This window comes from Mixophyes fleayi, chromosome 3, assembly GCF_038048845.1.
Source record: "Mixophyes fleayi isolate aMixFle1 chromosome 3, aMixFle1.hap1, whole genome shotgun sequence".
Taxonomy (NCBI): domain Eukaryota; kingdom Metazoa; phylum Chordata; class Amphibia; order Anura; family Limnodynastidae; genus Mixophyes; species Mixophyes fleayi.
Genome location: NC_134404.1, coordinates 289,569,081 through 289,591,797, shown reverse-complemented (window position 1 = coordinate 289,591,797; position 22,717 = coordinate 289,569,081). Strand labels below are relative to the sequence as shown.

At 37.4% G+C, this 22,717-nt stretch overlaps 1 protein-coding gene across 4 annotated transcripts in view; it reads right to left on the bottom strand.

The window, feature by feature from the left end:
• The window catches only part of ATL2 (atlastin GTPase 2), a 63,993-nt gene extending 41,574 nt beyond the window's left edge, over window positions 1-22,419 (bottom strand). For 2 of the 4 annotated variants that reach the window (XM_075203768.1, XM_075203767.1), the window contains exon 1: window positions 22,288-22,418. In XM_075203768.1, the coding sequence (XP_075059869.1) occupies window positions 22,288-22,369 (82 nt within the window). In that variant the 5' untranslated portion in view covers window positions 22,370-22,418. Of the gene's footprint in view, window positions 1-22,287 lie in introns of all 4 variants that reach the window. The other 2 variants (XM_075203766.1, XM_075203769.1) reach the window with 2 other exon arrangements.
• Between the last annotated feature and the right edge of the window lie 298 nt (window positions 22,420-22,717).

The window sequence follows — 22,717 nt, the reverse complement described above, 5'->3', positions numbered from 1 at the left end:
CTGTCTAGGAAATAAAGTAGTAAAATAAGCTAAGGGCTGTCTAATACCCAGCAATTGTTGTTGCCTAGATATGGGCGTTTTAAATATGCGTTTCATGTGTAAAACAGTACATGACAAAACACACTAAACACTTGCACTAGTGCTGCTTACATCCCTGAATTTTAAGACTGCATAGAAGATTTTAGACAGCACAAGCTAAGTTGCCCATTGATTCAATATGTTCTTCTCCCATCATGAAACAAATTTGTAAGAGACCTGTAAAACACACACAGCCTTAAAGCTCTTAGTTTTCTTCTTGGTGGATTTATTAAAAAATAAAATAGAACTCACCTTGAGGTTTCATCACTCCATATTTACATCCCAAATAGAAACACTCCAAGCACAGGTTTCCCATTGAAAATAAAGAGGACATATCCAATACAATTTGGTGAAAGGAAATGTATTGCTTTTCTCCAGACATGTACAGATGTAGCACATACCCACAAGCTTTGACTTGGAAAATTAATTTGCAGTCTTTAAGCCAGGTTAAAAACACATCAAACACAATGGGTAAAAGTTCAGAGTAAACCTTACAACACATGATAAGGTGATTTGATAAAACCCAAATGTAATAACTCATAAAAACTAATTTCATAATTTCAAAGGGGGGAAATGGCTTTTGATTTGGTATTAAGAAATACAATCATGATCCTACCCGCTCTGGTGCGGACCTCACAGTACACCTTCTAACCAAATTATTTGACTGCTTTCACTCAGTGTCAGACAACATTGTTTTTTCTCTACAAGATTTGTTATATACATATTAGAGAATTATCCCTGCATTTGTCCTGCAGGAATTTGGTTATATTCAAAACACAATACTGCAGAATAGCTGGGAACAGGAGATCTGTGCAAAACACTTTCAAGAGCTGGACAAAACTTGAACATTGCTTGTATCATTTCTGGTCAGTCTAGTGCTTGAAAAGGGTCAGTGTGTACCCCACAAAGCTGGGCTCTAGCTTCACAACCAGATGCCGCCACAATAACTACATTGATACATGCATATCCTAATTTTACCAACTAAGAATTTAGAAAATCCAATTTTTGGTAAACACGACCAACTAAGCTCAAGTAGGATGAGGAAACAATTATCTTTTCCCCCTGACAACAATGAGTTACAAATTAATATAATCTTTCCAATTAAATGGAGGTGGGCCACTTTCAGCATGATTTACGGAGATCTATGTGAAACGATGTACAGTACAAGAACAAAAGGCTCACACAGCATTACAATTAGGAGGATTAAGGTGGATGCAAGGATTAAAGAAAAAAAAAAAACTGCATAATGTAATTCAGTAGATGCTATGCTCAATCTAAGTAGATTGATAATGAAATGAGCAACAGCATTTAATTAGGACTCAGAAAACAAGAGCTGCAGTATCAAGCAGTGAACTTTGATATAAATCTGGAAGGAATGTATTAGCCGCACACACACTACAAGCACTGCTCCATAACAAGTCTCTAGTGGAAGATCGCATTTCGCAATGTGGAAACGTTTTAATACATTACATCCTTATACCATGCCCACTTGCTCGAAGATATATTATCTTATCTTAGAACTTAAGGGAAATCACTATGAAAATACACAAGATCAATGCAAGGGATTATACTTCAATAACACAAGTACATCTGCCTCTTGAAGATTGTACTCAAAATTAAGGATGCCTGCTGTCAAAAAAAACCAGAGCAAACCACTTAGCGCACAGAAACAAACGTTTACGTGAACTGTTATCTGCCAATCAGTTTTCTTCATTAACTCATTACTGTATTTCTGACTATGACAAAGCTAGCATTTCTTGTACCAATTAAAATAGAGCAAGACCAATTTATGTAGGATAGGCTACAGAGAACACCAGCCTTCTTATTGGCATATCCTGCTGCTGACATTACAGTAACACATGAGGTGGGGGAATTCAATTGGCCGCAATGTTATGAGCCACACTGAGCCTGCAAATTTTTACAGTTTCATACGGTAAATAGAAAAATAGGCGCTCTTTCTTGCTCGCACCTCTATGGGGCATGTGCAAAAATGAGCAATATTTCTGCTAAAAAACAAACAAACAGTGAAACGTGTTTCATGGCAGTTCCGAAGACACCGTGCACAGAACTGAAGCTCCCCGTTGTAATCAACATAACAGGAATCTAAAACATACAACTTTGCAAATCATTCAGTCCTTGACAGGCGACAGAAGAGGTATTGGAGAAGCAGACGATAATTAAGTTCTCTCCACAAGCAACTAATGTTTAACCTATATAATACACATGAAATAAAAATATACTTATTCCACAATTATGGTAAATGAAAGCTGTCAGTTACATGCCGCCAAAATATCAAATTTCATCTGATCAAGATGAGCGGAAACTATCATGAAGCGGTTAAGCACTAAGAAGCTCATGCAGGGTTATTCGATTAAATCACTGGACAGGAGGATATCATTCATTGCAACAATGATTCAAATTTATTGTGTAAGCCATCATTGTAAACAAACGGCCATTGTAATCTCTTAACATTGCTTAAATAAACCACTAATAGACCCTAGACCTAAGGCTGGGTACACACTACAGTGTTTTTAGCAGATTATCTAGCCAATCACACCGTTCAGCCCGATATCGCATTAGTATGTACGCTGCAACTTTGAACGATTATCGTCACACAACACATTTTATAATTTCATTTTTAAATCAGACTAAAAATCTCATCAATGATGGAACAATGTTGTTCCAATTCTGCAGTGCGTGTGCACTCTGGATGGGCAGTGCGCATAGATCTCTATGTAGTGTGCAGAGTTGCCATCTTTTCAGCCGATGGTTATGACAGATGAAGAGCACAGATCCGAAGGTAAAACATGTTTAGTGTGTACATGTTTTTTTTTTCCTTCTTTAAATCGTTGGTAAAATCGCATTGGGAGAAATTTTGTAAGTGTGTACTCAGCTTTACATTGTGTAGCTGATACTATAGGGGTCAAATGGCTACAGATCAAGTGATTTAGCTGATGTGTTATTCACACTCAATTGCATAACTAAACATTTCTGGCTTAGCCCGAGCCAAAAAGTGATCTCCTGGGTAATTTTTGTAATCAATTGTTGTTTTTAATAAGCTGTGTTACACAAGTGATTGTCAGCCATGGGGTAATGCAATAATCTCTTTTAGATGTCCAATGTTACAATGTAATCTACTTGTGTGAGTTTCTGGCAATTAATCTCTCCACTGAATTTATTAGGATTTGTCATTAATTCCCGATTCCCTGAGATTCAATGAGATCCAATGAGATCCTAGGCAGAAAAAGCTTATTTGAAAGAGAGAATGCGGGAAGCTTTATCTTGGCAGTTAAGGACATGTGACTTGCTTGAATGATACAAACACATTCGAAAAAAAACACATTTTATTCTTAAGTGGAACCAAAATACTTTTTTTTTTTTTAATTAACAAGATGTGTTTAGTATTTATGTACTATGGTCATAGAAATTTAATACAGATATTGTTTACCTTATTAGTGATATTTGCACATGTTCCTGATGCAGGAGTCCCCATATTAAATTTCCCTAGACTTGTGGACGGCTGTCTCCATCGAAGTCCTAGCTAGAATTCCTCATCCTGACCTTTCATTTCTCTCTAGTTCACATATATTGCTCTTCATGCCATTGCAGCTGTGACTGCTGGGTTACCTGACACGTGAATTATACATGCTCTATGCCTGCATAATAAAAACTGCAGGCATGCAAGTGAATCAATTGCAATACAGCCATATAGCATGTGTATTTCATGTTGTTAGATTTACTTGACTAGTCTGTTCACCCAAGGCCCGACTGATAATTACAAGCATACGGGTATGGCTATAATGGAATAAAGTAGCAAGGGTTTCTATAATTCACTATGCTATAATATAAACTTCACTTTAAATAAATTATTAATACTGACAGACGTTGCAAAACCAAGAATAAAAATGGAATTTTATCTTAATTTTATGCTGAATTTTACAATTGTCTTGCGAGATCTGCACATATAGCAAGATTTTCTGATACAGCTGTTTCTTGTTCCAGACAGGAATTATGGTTTTTGTACTCGATGCATTTGAAGGAACAAAGACAAAAAAAAAAAAAGAAGCTTTTTGATGGAATTATGTATCAAGTATTTTGGGTGGAGAACCCCTTTAAATACATTGTCTAGATAGGCTAAATGAACAATCAGGTTAAACTCCTACATGTGAATAATCAGCGAAGTGACAATGTGGACGTGTTTTCTAATTTTACTAGAATTTGTAACTGTTGATACATGCTTGCAGTTGTCATAAAGGAGAATTAATTTCTATAGTGACAGATAATTCAGTGTTATTTGTTAGAGGCATGAGCCCAAAGAAAAGTCTAAGTTACCATGTGGACTTTAACCCTTAAGCAAAAACAAAAAAAAAAAAAAAAAAAAAAGGACAGTTACTTAGTTGGGCATCATGCCAGTTTCCTCCCACAGTCCAAAAGCACACTGGACTATAGTGTGTGTGGAAGAGAATTGTAAGCTCCAATGGTTTAGGGACCTATGTCATTTATATATTTTCTGTACAGTGCTGCAGGACATGGTGGTGTTGTACAAAAACTGTACTGAGGAGTAGGATCTAGGGACTACCTTACAGATGCAATCGTCACCTTTCAGGGCCCACTTTACACAGAACTGCATAGGTCTATTTTGAATGTTTAAAACAAAAAAAGTCAACAAAGGCTTATTCTTGAACATTTTCACTGCCTATATTAGTGGGCCGGAGGGAAAAAAACAATAAACACAGATCAGTACATAATTTAGTAGTGGGCTACTAAAATAAATATAAAAACCAAAAACAAACTTTTTGGCTTTACGTCCTTTTGAAGATGGCATGAGATGCAAGTGTGTAACTGTACACGGCAACAGGTGGCGCATGAGCCCCCAGCTTTGTACCCCTATGACATTATGTAGAGAATAAGACAATGTGATGGGAGCAGTGCAATTTCCCTGCACAAGAGGTCAGGCAGCATATCCAACCTGGAAGAGAGGGAGCATGTATCTTTCCTCTGTGGAAAATGACTGAAATGAAGGTAAGTAATCATTTTTAGGCAGGGTGGCATTAATAAAAAGTAAATCAATAAATTAGGGACTTATTAGATTAGTAGGCAATGGTCACTGGTACGTCCAAGGAGTGGAAGCATGTGGTTTTGCGACATCTGAATGGAGTTTTGAAGGGCATTTCTGGATTAGTGGGAGCATTTCTTGAGAAATGGGAGGTCTGAGGGACACATGGTGGCATTTTGGGAAAAGCAATATAGCAGTGTGCACATTATTTTGCATGGTTTTTTTTTTAAATCCGGAGGTTAAAAAGGTAATGTGCAGCCCATTTGAAGGTTAGATGATAACTGCTATAAACTACAAAAAATTAAGAGCCAAAAAACCCAAAACCACAGCATTTTCAGTAAACGCTTATCCAAGAAGTTGTGTCAATAGGTAGCGTTGTATTATATAAAAAAAAATACAACAAGAATTATTGCAATTTTAGAAAATAATGGTTGTAAAGTAAACCAATGCAAGTACTTAGAATATGTTTTCCGCACTATACCATATAAGCATTTAGTAGGTCATGCCTAAACATTTGCTCATTTATGGTACATTGAAACATACCAACAGGCTAATGAAATAGTGAAAAAAACAAAAAAAAAAACTGGTGTGTAGAGAAATTCTCCATCCATAAATCATATTCTAATTTCAATATTTACAATATCAGCATGTTCCTGAAACTTTTACTTGCATTGGCCATTTCATGGATGATATGCCATTGCAATGCTGAAACTGCTATTTGAGTGTTTGATGGTGTCCTTACAAGTTTTCCTGTAGCTCTCTGCCTATGCCACAAGTCTACATCTATTATATTTATGTATTAAAAAGGGGCCACACAATTATGTGATGGGTGAACCCTTATACCTGTTGGAATAGTTAGCTGTTCATCTATTTGTGAATGCTTCCACCCAACCAAAATAAACTAAGCTCTTGGGGGCAATGAATTCCTCCTAATTTATTGAATTAAACTAGAAGTGTTTTCGGAGATGGTGATGCAGATAGTTTGCAATCCATCGGTTGGGTGTCCTGGAGTCCGTTTTCATTCTTAACACTGATCTGCCTCACAGACTTTGCCACAAAGACTCATTATCACCGGGGGATATCTCTAGTTTGATGACAGAGAAGACAAAATCAATGTCTCCCTCACACCTCAACAGCAAAAGACACAAGTCAAACATCCCCTTTATCTAGCTGGTCCCCCTAGGTCACACAAACTGGTTTTGAAATCATGTAATGCACTCACACAATACTGCACTGGCATTCCCTAATGTGACTTCAAACCCACTAACAACTGATGGCAAGTTACTTTCCATGCTTCAGTCACAGTATATGCCACGTGTATGAGAATGCGGAGATCTAGCCCTCCAGTGTTCAAGTGGTTAATCAATGTTAGAGCTAATATGATGAAATAACTTCATTCAGACAAGAAAATCAGTATAGATTAGTTAAAACATGTTAGATTGCATTATCTCTTTAGATAAAAGATACTTAAAATTACACAAGGGTACAAAGTACTTCAATCACTATTAAACTACATCAAGATTGTACATAATAGTTCAGCTTAATGCATGATTAGGTATGAAAAAAATAATTAATAAGCCTAGGGGAAAGACCTAGAATATTACACCACCATATGCTATGTAATCAAGTTTCACTAAAACGGTTTAACTTGAAACTTCATCTATTAGAGGTTGTATAAAAACAAAATACACAAGATAAAAGAAGAAATACAGGCATTTTATCTTGGATTATTACACATAGTATTTTGCAAGACCCAGCAGTGAGCATGCATTTGTAGTTAGTGGGATTGCCTCCGTCATTATGGAGCAGGACAGGGGATTCTTACTCTGTGGACTATTATACAAAGGACCGCAATGCCGCGTAAGGGAGGCCGTAATCCTTACTAGCAAAGCCTCTTATTTGATGTCCTGGTGTTTTACATTGCGATTACCAAACAAATTATTCCTATGCTTATTATTTTGTACAAGTAGCTGTTCAACAAGATATATTTTAATCAAATCATTTGTAGACAAGAGTACACTAAGGCAACTAGATGATGTCACAGACAGGAACAAAGATTGTAAAGCAAAATCCCAGACCTAGATCTGAATCACTCCTACTGGATGAAATCAGCACTTTAATTATAGAACATAATGCTTGCTGCATTTCAGGCAGATTTGCACATTAAGACACTGTAATGGTCTGCAAGAAAAATGTGGCTGACAATATAGCCATTTCTAGTTTTTCCCATAATGTTTTGGTGCTCTTATCACACAAACATTGCAAATGCAGACAGACATATAAGGGGGTTTCCTCTTTTCAGATAACGTAATGCTTGTACATGTCCATGTGCTGCTTATACGAAATATATTGCTTTACCTCTGTGGCTGCCAGCCATGCATTTACAGCAAAGTGGTTTATTCTGGCTTCCTTTGGATACAACACGGCACCGCTGAGCTTTCTGCATTGCATACAGGTCTGTTCAGAAGGGAACCATATGCAGAGTTATTTTATTTATTATTGTCTTTAGATGGATTTACATGGCTGGAAAACACACCGAAAACGACAAAGAATCACCTGTAGAAAGAAACTCCCTTTAATCCAGTTCGACAAAAAGGACTAAATGAGGTTTTCAGACCCATTTACATGCAGCAATCTTCATTAAAAAAACTGATATATGCATGTAAAGTCAACACCAGTGGGTATGAGGCCTTAATAGATATTTACCTTTCCGACAGTGTTTGGTTGTACAAAACATTGGCTATACCACACAGACAGCTTGCCTCATAAGCAGTATATTTGCCCATCATACAATTCTCCAATAATTGGAACTAGTAAAGATGAAAGGCTTGTCGATCTCACTTCCCCACTGGCCCAGCATCTAACCACTAATGCTGTACTCACACAGATGCATGCTGGGAGCATCACACTACACAACAGAGTACTATGTGCAATTTCCTGCATGGATATCGAATGCCCTTCAAGGACTGGTCATGTGCTCATACCCTGCACGGTCCTCAGAAAGCCTACAATAATCATATCATACTTACACAAAGCAATGTGCTTTGGAAGGTGTTGACAACACGATGCAAATGGTAGCACGTATGACATGCTGGTGAGAAGCCACTGCTTAATCCCACATACCACATTAACAAGTCAATCCTGGAGAAAGATGCAGTTCTAGTTCAGTAGCAAATAAAACTAGAACAGTATTTTTTATTTCAGCAAACATACTACTTATATTGTTGCCTGAAGTTAAACTAGAAGACTCTTGCCAATTAATTAGTGGGCATCACCATACATCAAAACACATTGTTGTGGGAAGCGTTCTATTAGCATTTCTTTTTCTGGTTGAAACTTACAGTACAGAACAATAATGTGCTGTAACCAATAGTTTGCATTAGTCTTGACTACACATCCCCTTCACAGGACATGCCAAGAGTCTGTGAAGGGAAGAGATTTTACAATGCAGACATAGCTCTGATGTGCAGTGCATTCCAAAGCCTATCTGCTCACCACATGTGTCATGTGACTGAGATTGCCATGATAGTCATGGCATCATTTAATGGGGGTGTGTGCAAAACTCATCTCATTGAGGGCTGGAGAGACAGAGCCCGCTCCGGATTCTCTCCAGGGCATAAAGTTTCAAAAAGGTATCTAGCAAAAAAAAACAAAAACCCAAAGACCCACACATCTGCAAGGTTGAATAGAGCTTCATTCTCCTTAACCTTAAAGGATGGATACGCTGGGATAACAGAAACAAAAAATGACATACGAACAAATGGTTATTTTTTTCTTAATCTGTAAAGTAAGTTATTCACAGGAAACTATTTGTATAATGAAAAGCCCATCAATTATGTAAAAAGACAAATTGGCTCCTTTCATCAAAATGTTTTCAATTTCCAGTACAACAAAAACGAGAGAATGCCTTGAAATAGGTGCAGATGGTTAATACATTAGAATGAACACTTGCAAAGCAAAGCACTGTGCTTACACATTTGCACAAAGGCCGAGTCACATTTATTGCTTGGGAGAACATGCTTCAGTTTCCATGGGAATTCCAGATAACAATGAAGAATCATCAACATCAAATCTTCAACAATAACTTGCACAAGGACTTGTGTGTTCAACGGCTTTCAAAGTTCATAAGCCACCATGCATTGCATAATAAACAATCTTCAGCCAATGTACGTGTGTCGGCTTCTAGTTACTAAAAGAAAACAATAGTAGCACATTGCTACCAGTGAGCCACCACAGCTACACAAAGGACTGAATCTCTTACTTTATGGAGTGAATAAACACTTATTTTGCAAACATACATCATGTCGCCCTGCAAAGTGTATCTATTAGTATGTGTGTATTATGACAATGGAAAGGTTGTACACAGAAAGAAAGTAATAGGTGCTGCTGTCTGTAAGGCTAGGCAAGTTGTAATGCTGCAAGAATCAGCAGAGGACAAGGGCGCCAGCTGACTGTAGTTCAAAGGTGGTCACAGCTCAATGGATTGCCTGGCATAATGCCAATCCCTTGTCAAACACAATAAATATATCTCTTTATTTTGTTTTTACTACCTCAACTTAGAAACTTGCATCATATAAAGTAATACACAACATGCTAGTAGAGCGACATCTGTTGGAATAAAGATATTGAGACAACTCCTTTCCCAAATTAGCATTTTAGAAATGTAAAATATTGATTTACATCCCCCCCCCCCCCAATATCTGCTTAGTTTATATTTCACCAAAGATTTTTCCAAGAGCTACAAGCTTCATTTTATCTTTATTTTCGATTCAGTAAACACTAGTTGCTCAGACACTAAACCTTCAAATGGATCTTGGTGCTTTATAGATTTGTGGCCAGACTAATTTCAGAGTTTTTGACAGGGGTCAGTTACACCGAAAATAACATTTTTTAGGCTTTGATTTAGCATTTTTCAATGTTCTTATTTATATGATGGAAAATATATAAAAAATAAAGACATTTCCATTACTTTTTTTTTAATAAACTTGTATAGTGTGCACGTGTGCTCTAACGCACAAGATATTACAGATTATAGTTGTCCTTTTGATTTAGCACAGTTTAGGAAAGTTCTGTCAAAATCCGATTAGTTGCTACGGGTTTCAGGACATTGATACAAATTGTATAATGTTATTAATTAAGTATGCCCCAATTGCTTACTTTAATGCCAAGTATAGCCATTTGTGTTGTGTTACATACACAGTGTAAACACAGGTTGAATGCAAGTGAACTTCACAAAGTTTTTATGTTTGGAGCCCACTGTCTCTAACCATATGCCTTTACCGCAGGTAACGCATTGAAGAAGCTTAATGCATTCTGATAAAGTGAAAAAAACTTGAGTGGATATGGCGACAATAGAAAAAAAAAAAAAGTGTTTTAAAGAAACCCCGATAAACGTGCATTGAACTAGAGTTAAAATCGCTAGCAAAAGGCATGAAATTAATACCAGTGGATAAGAGGCCTAAAGATAGTGGGCCTTACTCTTGAGTAAAGGCAGTTTGGACGTGAATCTATTCTATGTATAAGTGCTCATCATTCCACTTACAAAATAATCATGGTCTCTAAGGGTCAGGTAATTCCCAGTAAAAAATGCCAATTCCCATCAAATACAGCAAGATTCAAAGTCTCAAAAGTCCTTCAAAAATGTAGCATAATGTGACTCATCCAGTAATATAGATGATAAAAATAAGTGTTAAATTAAGTTGTGGTGCACAAAAGAACATACATCAAACTCACCATTACAAAAAGTGTTAAACTGTACTTACTTGGGATAACCAAATATTTAAATTTCTACCAGAGGAAAAAAAAAAACAAAACACTAAATAAACACGACTCAACCTCCCAATAACAGTTGAAGATTTAAAACACTAACTTTGCAGCTAGGCCAGGGGTCATGTAATAGCTGAAGTAATCAGCCTAGCATAGTAGTATAGAATATGCTGTCCAAGTATTTGCTTGAAGAGCTGGAAACGTCTTACAATCGCAAGACAAATACCATTCTAAATAATGTCATACAAGTTGCTGTAGTCTACAGAGGGTGTCTAGGATAGAGGAAACCAAACAAAAAAAAATTTAAATCACAACAATTCACTGGAATTTTGCAGGGAAGCCCAGGCAGTCAACTACCCAAGGTTTCACCAAGTTTAAATCCCTAACATGTCAAAGTTAATTATAAGCTCTATTACAACCCATCAATAATTCTAAAATGTCAGCATACACCAAAGTGATCATGAACTATGTAATATATTCCAACAGGGTCATTAATTACAAAAAGTGAGATTTTTGGCACTGTTGAGGAAATAGTATAGGTTATTATTCAACTAAAAATGCTCTTGAATTAATAACCTAAAATTTTAAAACCTACAAAAATTTAATACTTTCCATCAAGCATTGCTAACAAATATGGACATCCATTAAATTAAAACAAATAAATTAATGTCAAGTTCTACAAATCGACATCACAGCCAAAAGTAAAACTTGATGGAGGCAGATAATGCTGCTGTTCAGTTTTGTTATTTAGTGAACTATAAGGTCATGCTCGTGCATTAGAGATTTGCTAGTATAAAACATGCAAACATAAATTCAAATAACCTATTATGCAAATATACTGATTGCACTTCCAATCCTGTGATCATGATAACTTAATCGGACTTTTGGAGTCATACAACATACTCAGCATCAACATTTAATAGCTCGGCTCATTCTACCATTGCACCAGTTACAAAACACCAAGAGAAAGCTTGAATTTATAAATATATGAAATTATCATCATAACAATTGGACACTATAAAAGGAACTATTTGACACCAAAAACAGTCACAGTTATTCAACGCTCAGAGAAAATTTCATGTAACATCATTTGGTAAATGATTAGATATTTGTTGTTGCATCAGTTACATATCTATTATTTTTTCATGTAAATGCAAGACAATTTAGGGTTTTTAAAAGTCAAGATTGTAACTTCGTTTTATGTTTGTTTATCCATATTTTAATATAGGAACTAACTAAAATGTAGTGACACCTATATGATGGTTGCACTATGCTGTGCAATGGGTACTAATGAGGTCAGCACCTAGGAAATTCACTTTTTGATTTCAGGATCTTGAACCTAAAGCAAAAAGTAAGAAACAAAAACCTACAAAAAAAACCTCTGGTCTACATTAATCACAAATGTTGCTATCACTTGGCAAGGACGACTGGTGATAGAGTGGTTAATATTTAGATCAGCTGCGAGATCTCTTGGGATGGTGTGTTGCAGAAGTAGGTCAGGAGAACATTCTCCACCCTCTGACAGAAGTGAGAAAGCAGCCTACAACATCTTAACCTGTATATTACCATGTGTGTCTGTTTGTCTTCTTATGGAGAAAGTGTATACTATACACTCCTACAACATCTTGTCAACACTTCCATCATGAACAGAAGCACTGGACACCAATGCACAGATGTATCAGTCTTTTTTACATTTCATTTACAGATTCTCTCATCTACCGATTTATTCTCTGCCGCACACTAATGTAATATATTATTCAGTGAGACTGTGATACTACAGTGCAGGATTTCCACCAGCTATGTACATGTGAGAGTTCTCATACTGTGCCTAGTAAGTATTCTTATAGCCCAGTAGGTATGGGAAATACTTATCATTTTGTTTTCTTTTATGCCTATTCATTCATGCAGTAGTTTTACAATATTACTGTAAATTAGGTTGTAGATTATCTGTAATATCAGCCTGCTGGAACTGGTTACCGAGATTAAACAGAACTTCTGATGGTCCATTATGCCCTGTGATCTGATGAAACTTTGCCATGTAAAAAGATGCATTGATGGCAATAGAATCAGAACCCCCCCCCCCCCCCCTTTCTATATCAAGCAGAGCCTTACGGTTATCTACTACTCACACTATATATGGTGAAATCACCAGACCTCCCTACTCATTGACAATAGGTGTCCATGCTTATATAGACAGCACCACAGCTTAAACTCAATGCCTGCTATTTATAAATATATATTTTGTACACACACATATACAATGTTTGGCATTGAGCGAGTTAAGTTGTTCCGCTACCCCTTGAATTTCGCGGACTGGATCCTAAATACTACCATTTTTAGTATATATACATACAAATATCGGCACTCAGCTGCCAAAAGATATGATGGTGAAAAATCAAGAACTGTTCCATAATGTTCTGGAGTTTTACTCACCATAATTAAAATATATAAGGCTCAGCTCTTGTTGTATATATTTAAAAAAGGTATGAAATACATGAACACACACTGTGGAGCACAGACTACAAGAGACAACACTTGTTTAGGAAAAGCATAAAGAGAGGTATTTAGAGAATAGTTATAAAAACAACGTAAACATAAGACATGTCCTCTTTATAATCAACTAATAATGCAACTTTAACTTCTTTTTGCATTAGTTGCTCAGGCCATGTTCCAAAAGGAGCACAATGTGAGCACATCTGAAAATCATGCTCTGGCCCAGGATTCACACTGTCGCTGGTGTGAACAGCAGAAGATTCCAATGTTTGTATCAATTGTGCATTGGTCTACTTATGGCACTCTCCACTTGGAACAAGACCGTTCTGCTATGTTTTGCCACAGATCAGACTAGCTGTTTAGAAACTGTGCCAAGGGCCATTAATAATGAAGTGATAAAGTTATCACTGCAGAGAGCATCTGATGTAGCCACGAGTGGTTAGCTTGGGTGGGCTGTATTCATTTAGCCAGATCACTCATGGCATACAGTGTGGCCTGTTCGTATGCAGTTATACCCAGCCATGCTGAGAGGCATATTACAGTCATACGCCTACCCTATTTTGATACCTGACAAACAATTCTATTTTAAATGGATTATCAGGCTAATTTCCAGGCCACACACTCTGCGATATGTAGTCAAATGCCCATGACATCTCAAGTATGTGGCCCACGTAAAGAGATAGCATACTCTGCAAACACTGCTAAGATAACAATAATATACTCAATATAGCCCGTGGCAGCAAAGTCCTTTTAAAATAGTAATGGACAGTAAAGGGCAAAGCTTGGTAGAAGTCTTGGACAACTCTCAAGGTTAGTGAAGAAAAGGGTCTGTTTATTTTAAACATGTAGAGAATTATTATAAAGCAAGGCCTTTGGAAGGACATTAGGCCAGTCGTTCTGTAGATGACAGATCTAGCACCGAAAATGTTGTCCCAGGGTCTGCTTGGTAAGCTCAGGCCATTAGGGTGAGGTTGTAGTACACAAATTTAAATATTTAGTGCTGCACAAAATATTACAACATTTTAGGGTAAACTGCACTCCTCACCTAATACCACATCCTTAGATACTCTGTACAGATTAATGCATTCATCCGTCATATAGCAAGAGATTGTGCTTTATCATGGACTAACTGCCATCTTTGTACAAAAATCATTAAGATAGTGATCATGACTTTTCATAGTAAATCATCAATTAATCCACAGACACTGATCTCTGGGAACCAGACAAGACAGGCAGTGGAGGTAATAATCCCAAAGGGGAAGGATTTTAAACTGGGCAGAGGAAGAGGACGCATTTCTCCATATCCTTAAGGAATTTCATCAATTAAAAAACACAAAATAGCAGTTTAATTCTTCTAGATATCTGCATTCAACCAATTTTAATTCATGGGTTAATTTTAACAACTTTAATTGCATTGCTGCCAGAACATACAGATAATGTTTGAAGGTCCATATTCTATTTTGAACAGTTAATAATAATAATAATAATAATAATAATATTCCAAAACGTTAACAATAGATCAGATGAAGAACAACTAAAATGTCTTGTAAACCTTCCTACCATGCGATAAGGAATTACCGGTGTAACTCACTAAACAAAATGGATTTGGGGAGAAAAGTCTCTGGTTCTTGGTGTAGGGATTGATAGTCTTTCCACTTCAGGAACCTCCAGGTCTATAGGAGATGACAAAATTAAAACTATTTAAAAAAACCTTCAACTAGGTCAATGAGAAGTGGGATAGTCAGAAAAGAATCAGAGACAAACTGGTTCAGGAACACACCTTAAGGCGTTCAATATAAGCCAGGTTCGGTACTCGGGATCGCAGGTATAGAAGTCAGATAGTAAGCCAGGTTAAATAAATAACATTGGGGATCAAGGAGAAGTCACACTGAAGGACAGAGCAGGAAGAAACCACAATACACATGCATTAAACAAAACGGGAAGTAGCTATTTATAAGGCCCAGAAGAAAACTTTATGACAAACAAGCGATGCAGCAATGGGCATTTTTGATTAGGGGGAGGATTAATAAGCAAGACGGCAGCCTACAGTGGGTGGTCTAGGGCGAGTCAAGACAGACCAAAATATTTTGACACTTTTATTAGGACTAACATACAGTAATGAGGTACCGATTCCTAATGAACAGATAAACTAGTGTTTATGAGTGTGTAGCCCATCTCACAAAATTGCTGGCTGCATCTATCTTTAGGTCCACAAAAAAAAAAAAACAAACAAACACCAAAACATCCACATAATATAGTTTACCCCTAGAAAAATTAAGGTCATTCAACATTCAAGTACAGTGATAACATATGCTCAGATGTTTGTAAGAGCAAATTTGTTTTACACTGTAAATGTGTTCAGTCAATATTTCCATATCTGACCGGTCATACTACAGGTGGCAGACACTCAGCAATGAAAGATGATCCACATAACCTGCATTAGGGTTTAATGTTTTATTGAAAACCTACCAATTTATGCAAGCTGCACAAGATTAAGCAAACTACAACCATATGTTATTACAGATAGGCGTCTCTGAAAATAGAGGGGTGTCCCCTGAAGTGTATCAAGTTGCCTATACCTGACTTAAACAATGTAAAACACAACCATGGGGGGTGTTTAATCCATGCACTTTCGAAGGGGACCACACATTTTACAAACATAATGGCAGATACCTTATAAATATTTTAACAATATGCTCCCTCTGTGACTAGAGGAGGCTTTTAGTTTTTATCAGATTGAAGTGTATTAGACACACTCTCAAGCAGAGTGTATTTACCCAACAATTCAAATTAGGTAGGAAGTTATTATTATTATCGTTTATTTGTAAGGCGCCACAAGGTTTCCACAGCGCCGTACATGGTACAAACAGTAGACTATACAGGGTAAGACAGTACAGAACAATAAACACAAAGTACCAGTACTTCAGAAACTCCAGGCAGGCAGATACAGTAGAGACGGAGTGGAAGAACAGGTATGGAGACAGGAGGGAAGATGGGCCCTGCTCATACGAGCTTACATCCTAAGGGAAGTTGGACCCATATGCACCAAGCAGCACTTCAGCCCTTGCCCACCAGCCAGCTGTATTGCATTGGGCGTGATCAGCATGCTGGGTCATCTGTTTAACATACTACACAGGTGGATTAGCATGATAAACTGCCTGATTAGCAAGCTAACTGTCCAGGCAATGGGGAAAGGGAGAGAGCAGATAGAAAAAACAGTGTGTGTTGTATGCAAATGCACTGACTCAACTTGAGCTATTTATTGCTCTATGCTCATTCCCATAAGGCTTCCTACCTATATCCTTTTCATACAGTGCCTACTGTTTTCTATGCTGTCTCCTGGGCAGAGGGAACATTAAAAAAAGGAAACAAAATATTTTTTTCACATAGATAGTATAAAAAGAATCATATCAAAAGCAATCTGCCAAAAAGTGACCCTCTCTTTAAAGCTTAGGACATAACTAGTTTTGTATTTAATGCAGTTTCCAATCACCTAGATAAGCTAAATCTTATGGCACAACACCATATAAACGAGTATAGCTGATGCAATAAATAACCTTTGTAAGAAGATACTTCAGCAAGAGAAGGAAAACTTAGCTATGCTTTGGGTTAGAGTTAAGGACCGATTAATACTCAGGACAAATATCAATTTACAAAAGAAGATAATGTACAGGAAGACAATACCCCAAGCTGCAGCAATTTGGTGAAACAACATTGTTATATCAGTTGACGGTTCATTTCCACTGAGTGATCCATCCCTTCCTCTACCTTAAGCATTCTATTTTACTGATAGTAGGTAGAGAGGAAAAAAAAATAAAAAATACATCATTAATAGCAAAAAGAGGCTTATTCACTAAATTTGACCGGTGTTTAACATACCAAGCACAAAAAAAACAGAGTGCCACTACCTTGTGTATCTTTTAGACTGCAAGATCACTAGGGCAGGGTCATCTTGACCTTTTTGTTGCAGGTTATGCAACTTGATCCGTTCAATGTACAGTACTACATAAAATATAAATAAAATATATGTCCCCAGATTTACAGCAACATTTTTTTCCTAAAGTAAATCCACCCCCCACATTTTGGAAAAGTTACCCAAGGGGGTAAATGTATCAAGCTGAGAAGTTTCTGGCAGGTTTGAAAAGCCAGATTCTAGCTATCATTTATTTAGTACATTCTACAAAATGATAGCTAGAATCCGACTGGTCGCTATAGGCAACATCTCCACTTTTCAACCCCGCCGGAAAACTCATCTTGATACATTTACCCCCAAGGAGTTAATCAAATTCAATCAATACAAACTGAATTCATATTGAGATATTACACTTTACTTCAGCCAAGAGATAAATGCAACAGTCATTGCACCTGAGGAAAGATGTGTAAACAATGTTTTGTAGAAACGTCTTTATTTATTCCACTTGTTGTGTGAAAAGATCCAGATGGCATAGACTAGGAAAGAGACTACAAAGCAAGGATGAACCATGTCATATTTCAGAGTCTAGTTCATTTCTACAGCATGGAAGGACTAGATAGCAAAAGGACTGGTCTCTCTGTACATCAGTGGCCATATCTAACCGCAAACTCCAAGAGCAAATGTAACAGTAAGGAAAAATATAACTATAGATCTGTGAGTCTCAAATCAACAGTAGGGAAATTACATCAATCTTTAAAAAAAGTAATTTGGCTGTTAACAGCAAATAATTCTAAGTTCCAAGGTAGCATGAACTTCTGAAATTGAAAAGTGAAGGTATTGCCCATAGCAACCAAACAGATTATATTTATCAAGAGCATTCTCCACTTTTTCTTTTTAGAAGGTTTGATAAATGTACCCCAAAGTGTTGTAGTCAATGGTGTAAGGTGTGAAGGGTTGGTAGCCAGTGAAGTACCTCAGGGATCAGCTCTGTTTTATTGAAGGTCAGTTGGTAAAGGGCTTAAACGTATTCATTAGAAAGATTACTTGTGGTCCACAGGAGAAAGTATGCCTTTTGTAATTGATACAAAATAAGGTTGACACTCAAGAAAGGGTAAAAGGAATGTGTAGTGATTTAGAAAAAAAAAATGGACTAAAGTATAAATCTTAAAATGTAATATATCAATTTAAAATAATGCATGTGGATTGCATTTATCTAACCACGACAAATGACAGCGCCGCGGCACACACTTTGGGAACTGCTGCCTTAGAGTAATAGTATTGGATAACATGAAGGTAAGCAGTGTAGTAAAGCAGTGGGAAATTCCTGCAAATACCTTGGTTTTATGAGAAGAGATATTAGTACCAGGAAGAGGGAGGTTATCATGGAGGCCAGATCTCCAAAAAGACATTAATAAAAAAAAGTCAGAACAAAAAAAAAAAAAAAAAAAAAACAGAGAAAAGCTGTGAAACAGTTGCACAGGCTGCATAACACAACTGATCAGGGATGTCTTGAAGAACTGAATGTACAGCTTAGGGGAAAGCAGGAGGGGATGTGATATGATTGATATATTTGAATGTTTCTAAGATACCACTAGACCCCAGGAAGATAGTATTTTAAAATAATAGAATTTTAAGAACATACTTTTAAATTGGAAAAAGACTAAAAAGGGTAACAGAAGGAAGGGTTTTTTGGGTTGTTTTTTTTTTTTTATTTCTTGCAGGAAGGGTGATAGATCCCTGCAATAGTCTACAAGCAGTTGTTTACAAATTCATGGGACAAACTATTATGGGCTATTGTTAACACGCCATTCAAAGGGGTATACTAGCTGGTTCTTTAGGTTTATTTTCTAATGCCACAATCTATGTTTCTTTGTCTCTAAAAGTTATTCAATGCCCCTCTTCTCCGTAAACTTCCCATATGTATGTAAGGTAAGTAAACAGGGGATGAGGCTTTAACAAAACAACTGCCTGTTTTTGTTTTATTTTTTTTTTGCATCTTACTTCATCGTCATCATTAATTTATATAGCGCCACTAATTCCGCAGCGCTGTACAGAGACTCACTCACATCAGTCCCTACCCCATTGGGGCTCGCAGTCAAAATCCCCCAACACAGACAGACATACAGACAGACACACAGACTAGGGTCAATTTGTTAGCAGCCAATTAACCTACCAGTATGTTTTTTGGAGTGTGGGAGGAAACCCACACAAACACAGGGAGAACATACAAACTCCTCACAGATAAGGCCATGGTTGGGAATCGAACTCATGACCCCAGTGCTGTAAGGTAGAAGTGCTAACCACTTAGCCACCGTGCTGCGCGTTACTTGTTTCAGACAGGGGACCAGCCAACTGATGAGCAACAACAGACCATGGGTGAGTAATAATCAGTATTATTTTACTTTAAGGATAACTCCACACTAAACTGAATTTTCAGCTTTGGGTAAAATGAATTTTTAAACAAATGCAAGTTAGATAACATTGATACATTTTAGAGTACAATATAAAACAGACATGCTCACATTTTCAGTCACAGACAACTGAACATGATGGAATTAAAAGATTGTGGTACGGAATGCAAACAATGCTTTGCAAAGTGAAATTGAGAAATATATGAGGAATTTTCGCAATGCACCCAAGACATATATAAAGTCAAAGTTGAAATCAAACATGAAGAATTTGATATGTTGTAGAAGATGGAGAACCATTTGTCATGCATTGCTCTGTAGAACAGCTCAGTTTACACAGAACAATGTTCAGAAGACAAGTTGCTTACTACACATTATAAAAGTCCTTCCAACCTTCTAAACCAGACAATACTGCCATGTTAGCAGCAATTTATGCTATTGCACTTTATCTTTTACACATCATACACTTTTTTTAAACTTTACTTATTAATATGCCAAGATTGTTTATAAAGTAAAACAAGCTGAAATAATTTCCATTGATATAATATTTCCATTGTACTCAATCAACACAGTGCAGTACCATCAACATAGACAACTGTGTCTGAATAAGACAACAATCCATCAATTGCACATATATGAATTGATTTATAATACACATGTGCTATGAATATATGCAAAGTATTCTGTCAAATATATTTGGTGAGTAATCATGACATGTGGAAGTCTCTGACTGTATAACCTGTTTACATTATTCTCAGCCTCCTCTTGTTACTTTCCCTATTAAATGTACGTACCACAGCGTTTTAAGTACAAATTTTGACAGGAAAATTTGAGGTTGTGACCAGGAAAATACAGGTCAACACCAGGAAATCTGGAATTTTAAAGTGGAAACACAGTCAGTGAAGTAAGACACACTTATAGGAAGTGCACCTCAAGTAAATAAATTGCTGTTTCAAGTTGAAACTTGTGTATTACAACTAGAGCTTCTTGTTTTTTATTTTTTGAAGAATTTGGCAATTATTATTCCGGCTTTGCTTTGTCCACATTCCAAAAAATAAATCCAACCCCCCCCCCCCCTTTCAGAGTTGATAAATGTATTATAAAAAACGTTTTTATTTTAAATAAGGAAGGAGATGAGAATATTGTATCCCCTGTCCATTTTTTTTTTCTATATGGAGCACCGCAACTCCAATGTAATTGAGAGTGTGTAGCTTTGTGTTAAAAGTCTAGACTCTTTGCTAGCTCTTTAGCAATGTTCCAATCCAATCTGCTACCCCAAGCGTAATCAATGCTCTTCTCCAGTGACCCCTTAGCATTGGGGACATTATACACTTTGCAAGTCCTCTATCAAAAGATAACTTTGACCAAAAAAAAAAGTTTTTCAATTTAATTTACGATACATTGAAGGAGCAAAGTTCTTCTACGGGGAAGATGAACATCTTCTCTAGGCAGCAAGTCCTACACTTTGGAGCCACCTTTGCACATTATATGCACCACAATCCATTAACAGTAATACGTCATCGACATTAAAAAAAACATAGCTCCAAACAAGTATTCATTCACTCACATTCAAAGACACATGGAATGAGGTTGCTTTGCTGGACAGAAACATATGGTAAAACAGATACTCGGGATGACACCACCAGGTCACTGGCAGGGTAACTACAGCTGTCACACACTTATCCTCCAGGATGAGAAGACAGATCCTTTCCAACTTTAGATAAAACACTACTTTCGTCACAAGGCGTATAGACCTGAAATACACAAGGCATACGCAACCCTTGTACTGCATGACATGTGCATAAAAGCTGCAGATATGCTGATACACTATGATCCACTGTTAACACTCTGCGTGAGTAGGATAGAGAGATGAACTATACCCACAGTTGCCAACATTTTAAAATAGTTCCAAGGGACAGTTTTCTGCTGAGCCTGTGTGTCGAAGCACATCACATGCAATACCGTATTGGCAGATCTTGGTGTACCACAATCACCATCAAATCATGTGTATTTACCCAATATCTTTTTTAGCATTTGGAATATTCCATGATAAAAAATAAAAATAGATGGTAAGAATTACATCTATTAAGACTAGAATGAGGAATTGCATTGTGCAATTGCTCAATATTGTAAAGTATGGACTTTTCCAGACATGAATATTTCCAGACACATATTTAAAACCTGAGACGGTCTCAGAAATTAGGGCCAGTTATCACCTATGGCATCTGTACACAACAATAGACCTTGCCATATGGCACAGTAGGACAGACAGCTGCAGTACTTGGTATAAGGGGGCACATCAGCATCTTATGTATTACATATACTGTCTGTCCCAGGTCAGGGATTAGAAGTAAAGGGCAGGATGGGTTTGCACGGCCACCACTTGCGCGTACAGTTAACCCATTCACCCCTAGAACGCACGTCACGGCCGCGCGCAGACAGCAGCGTCCCAGTGCCCCCCGTACACAGCAAGGTAATCTATCCAGCCGCCCTCTGACCGCTCTGTACGGTGTCCCCGCCAACCGCCGGGGCCGCTGGCTCATCCGCCCACCCTCGGCCAGAAGAGCTCCTACCTGGCCCGTCAACGTGATTCATTTCCCAGTTTTTCTTCGAATCAACCCGATTCCGATTCCTCAGCGATCCCCTCTCCGCCATCTTGGCTCTTGGTTTTGAAATTAGCCCCGCCCCCTCCGATGACGTCACGCCCACTCTGCAGTCAGAAAGTTACTCCCGGATCCCGCGATCGACCCACCTCTGTGTGTTCACGCATGCGCAGCAGCTTGCTCTGACATCTACGCTGTGAAGCGGAGAGTGCTCATAGAAAGGCTGCACGATCTCAGTGCAATATAGACATCAATTCGACCAATTTTTATGCCAACTGGAACATCTGTGATGGATCATTGTGCTTTGGGAGCTTTTGAAAATGTTCTGAAAAGTATGATAATGGCATTTAAGAACTGCACTGCTGGCTTCTATTATTGCAGAAGTGTGATGCCCTTTTTT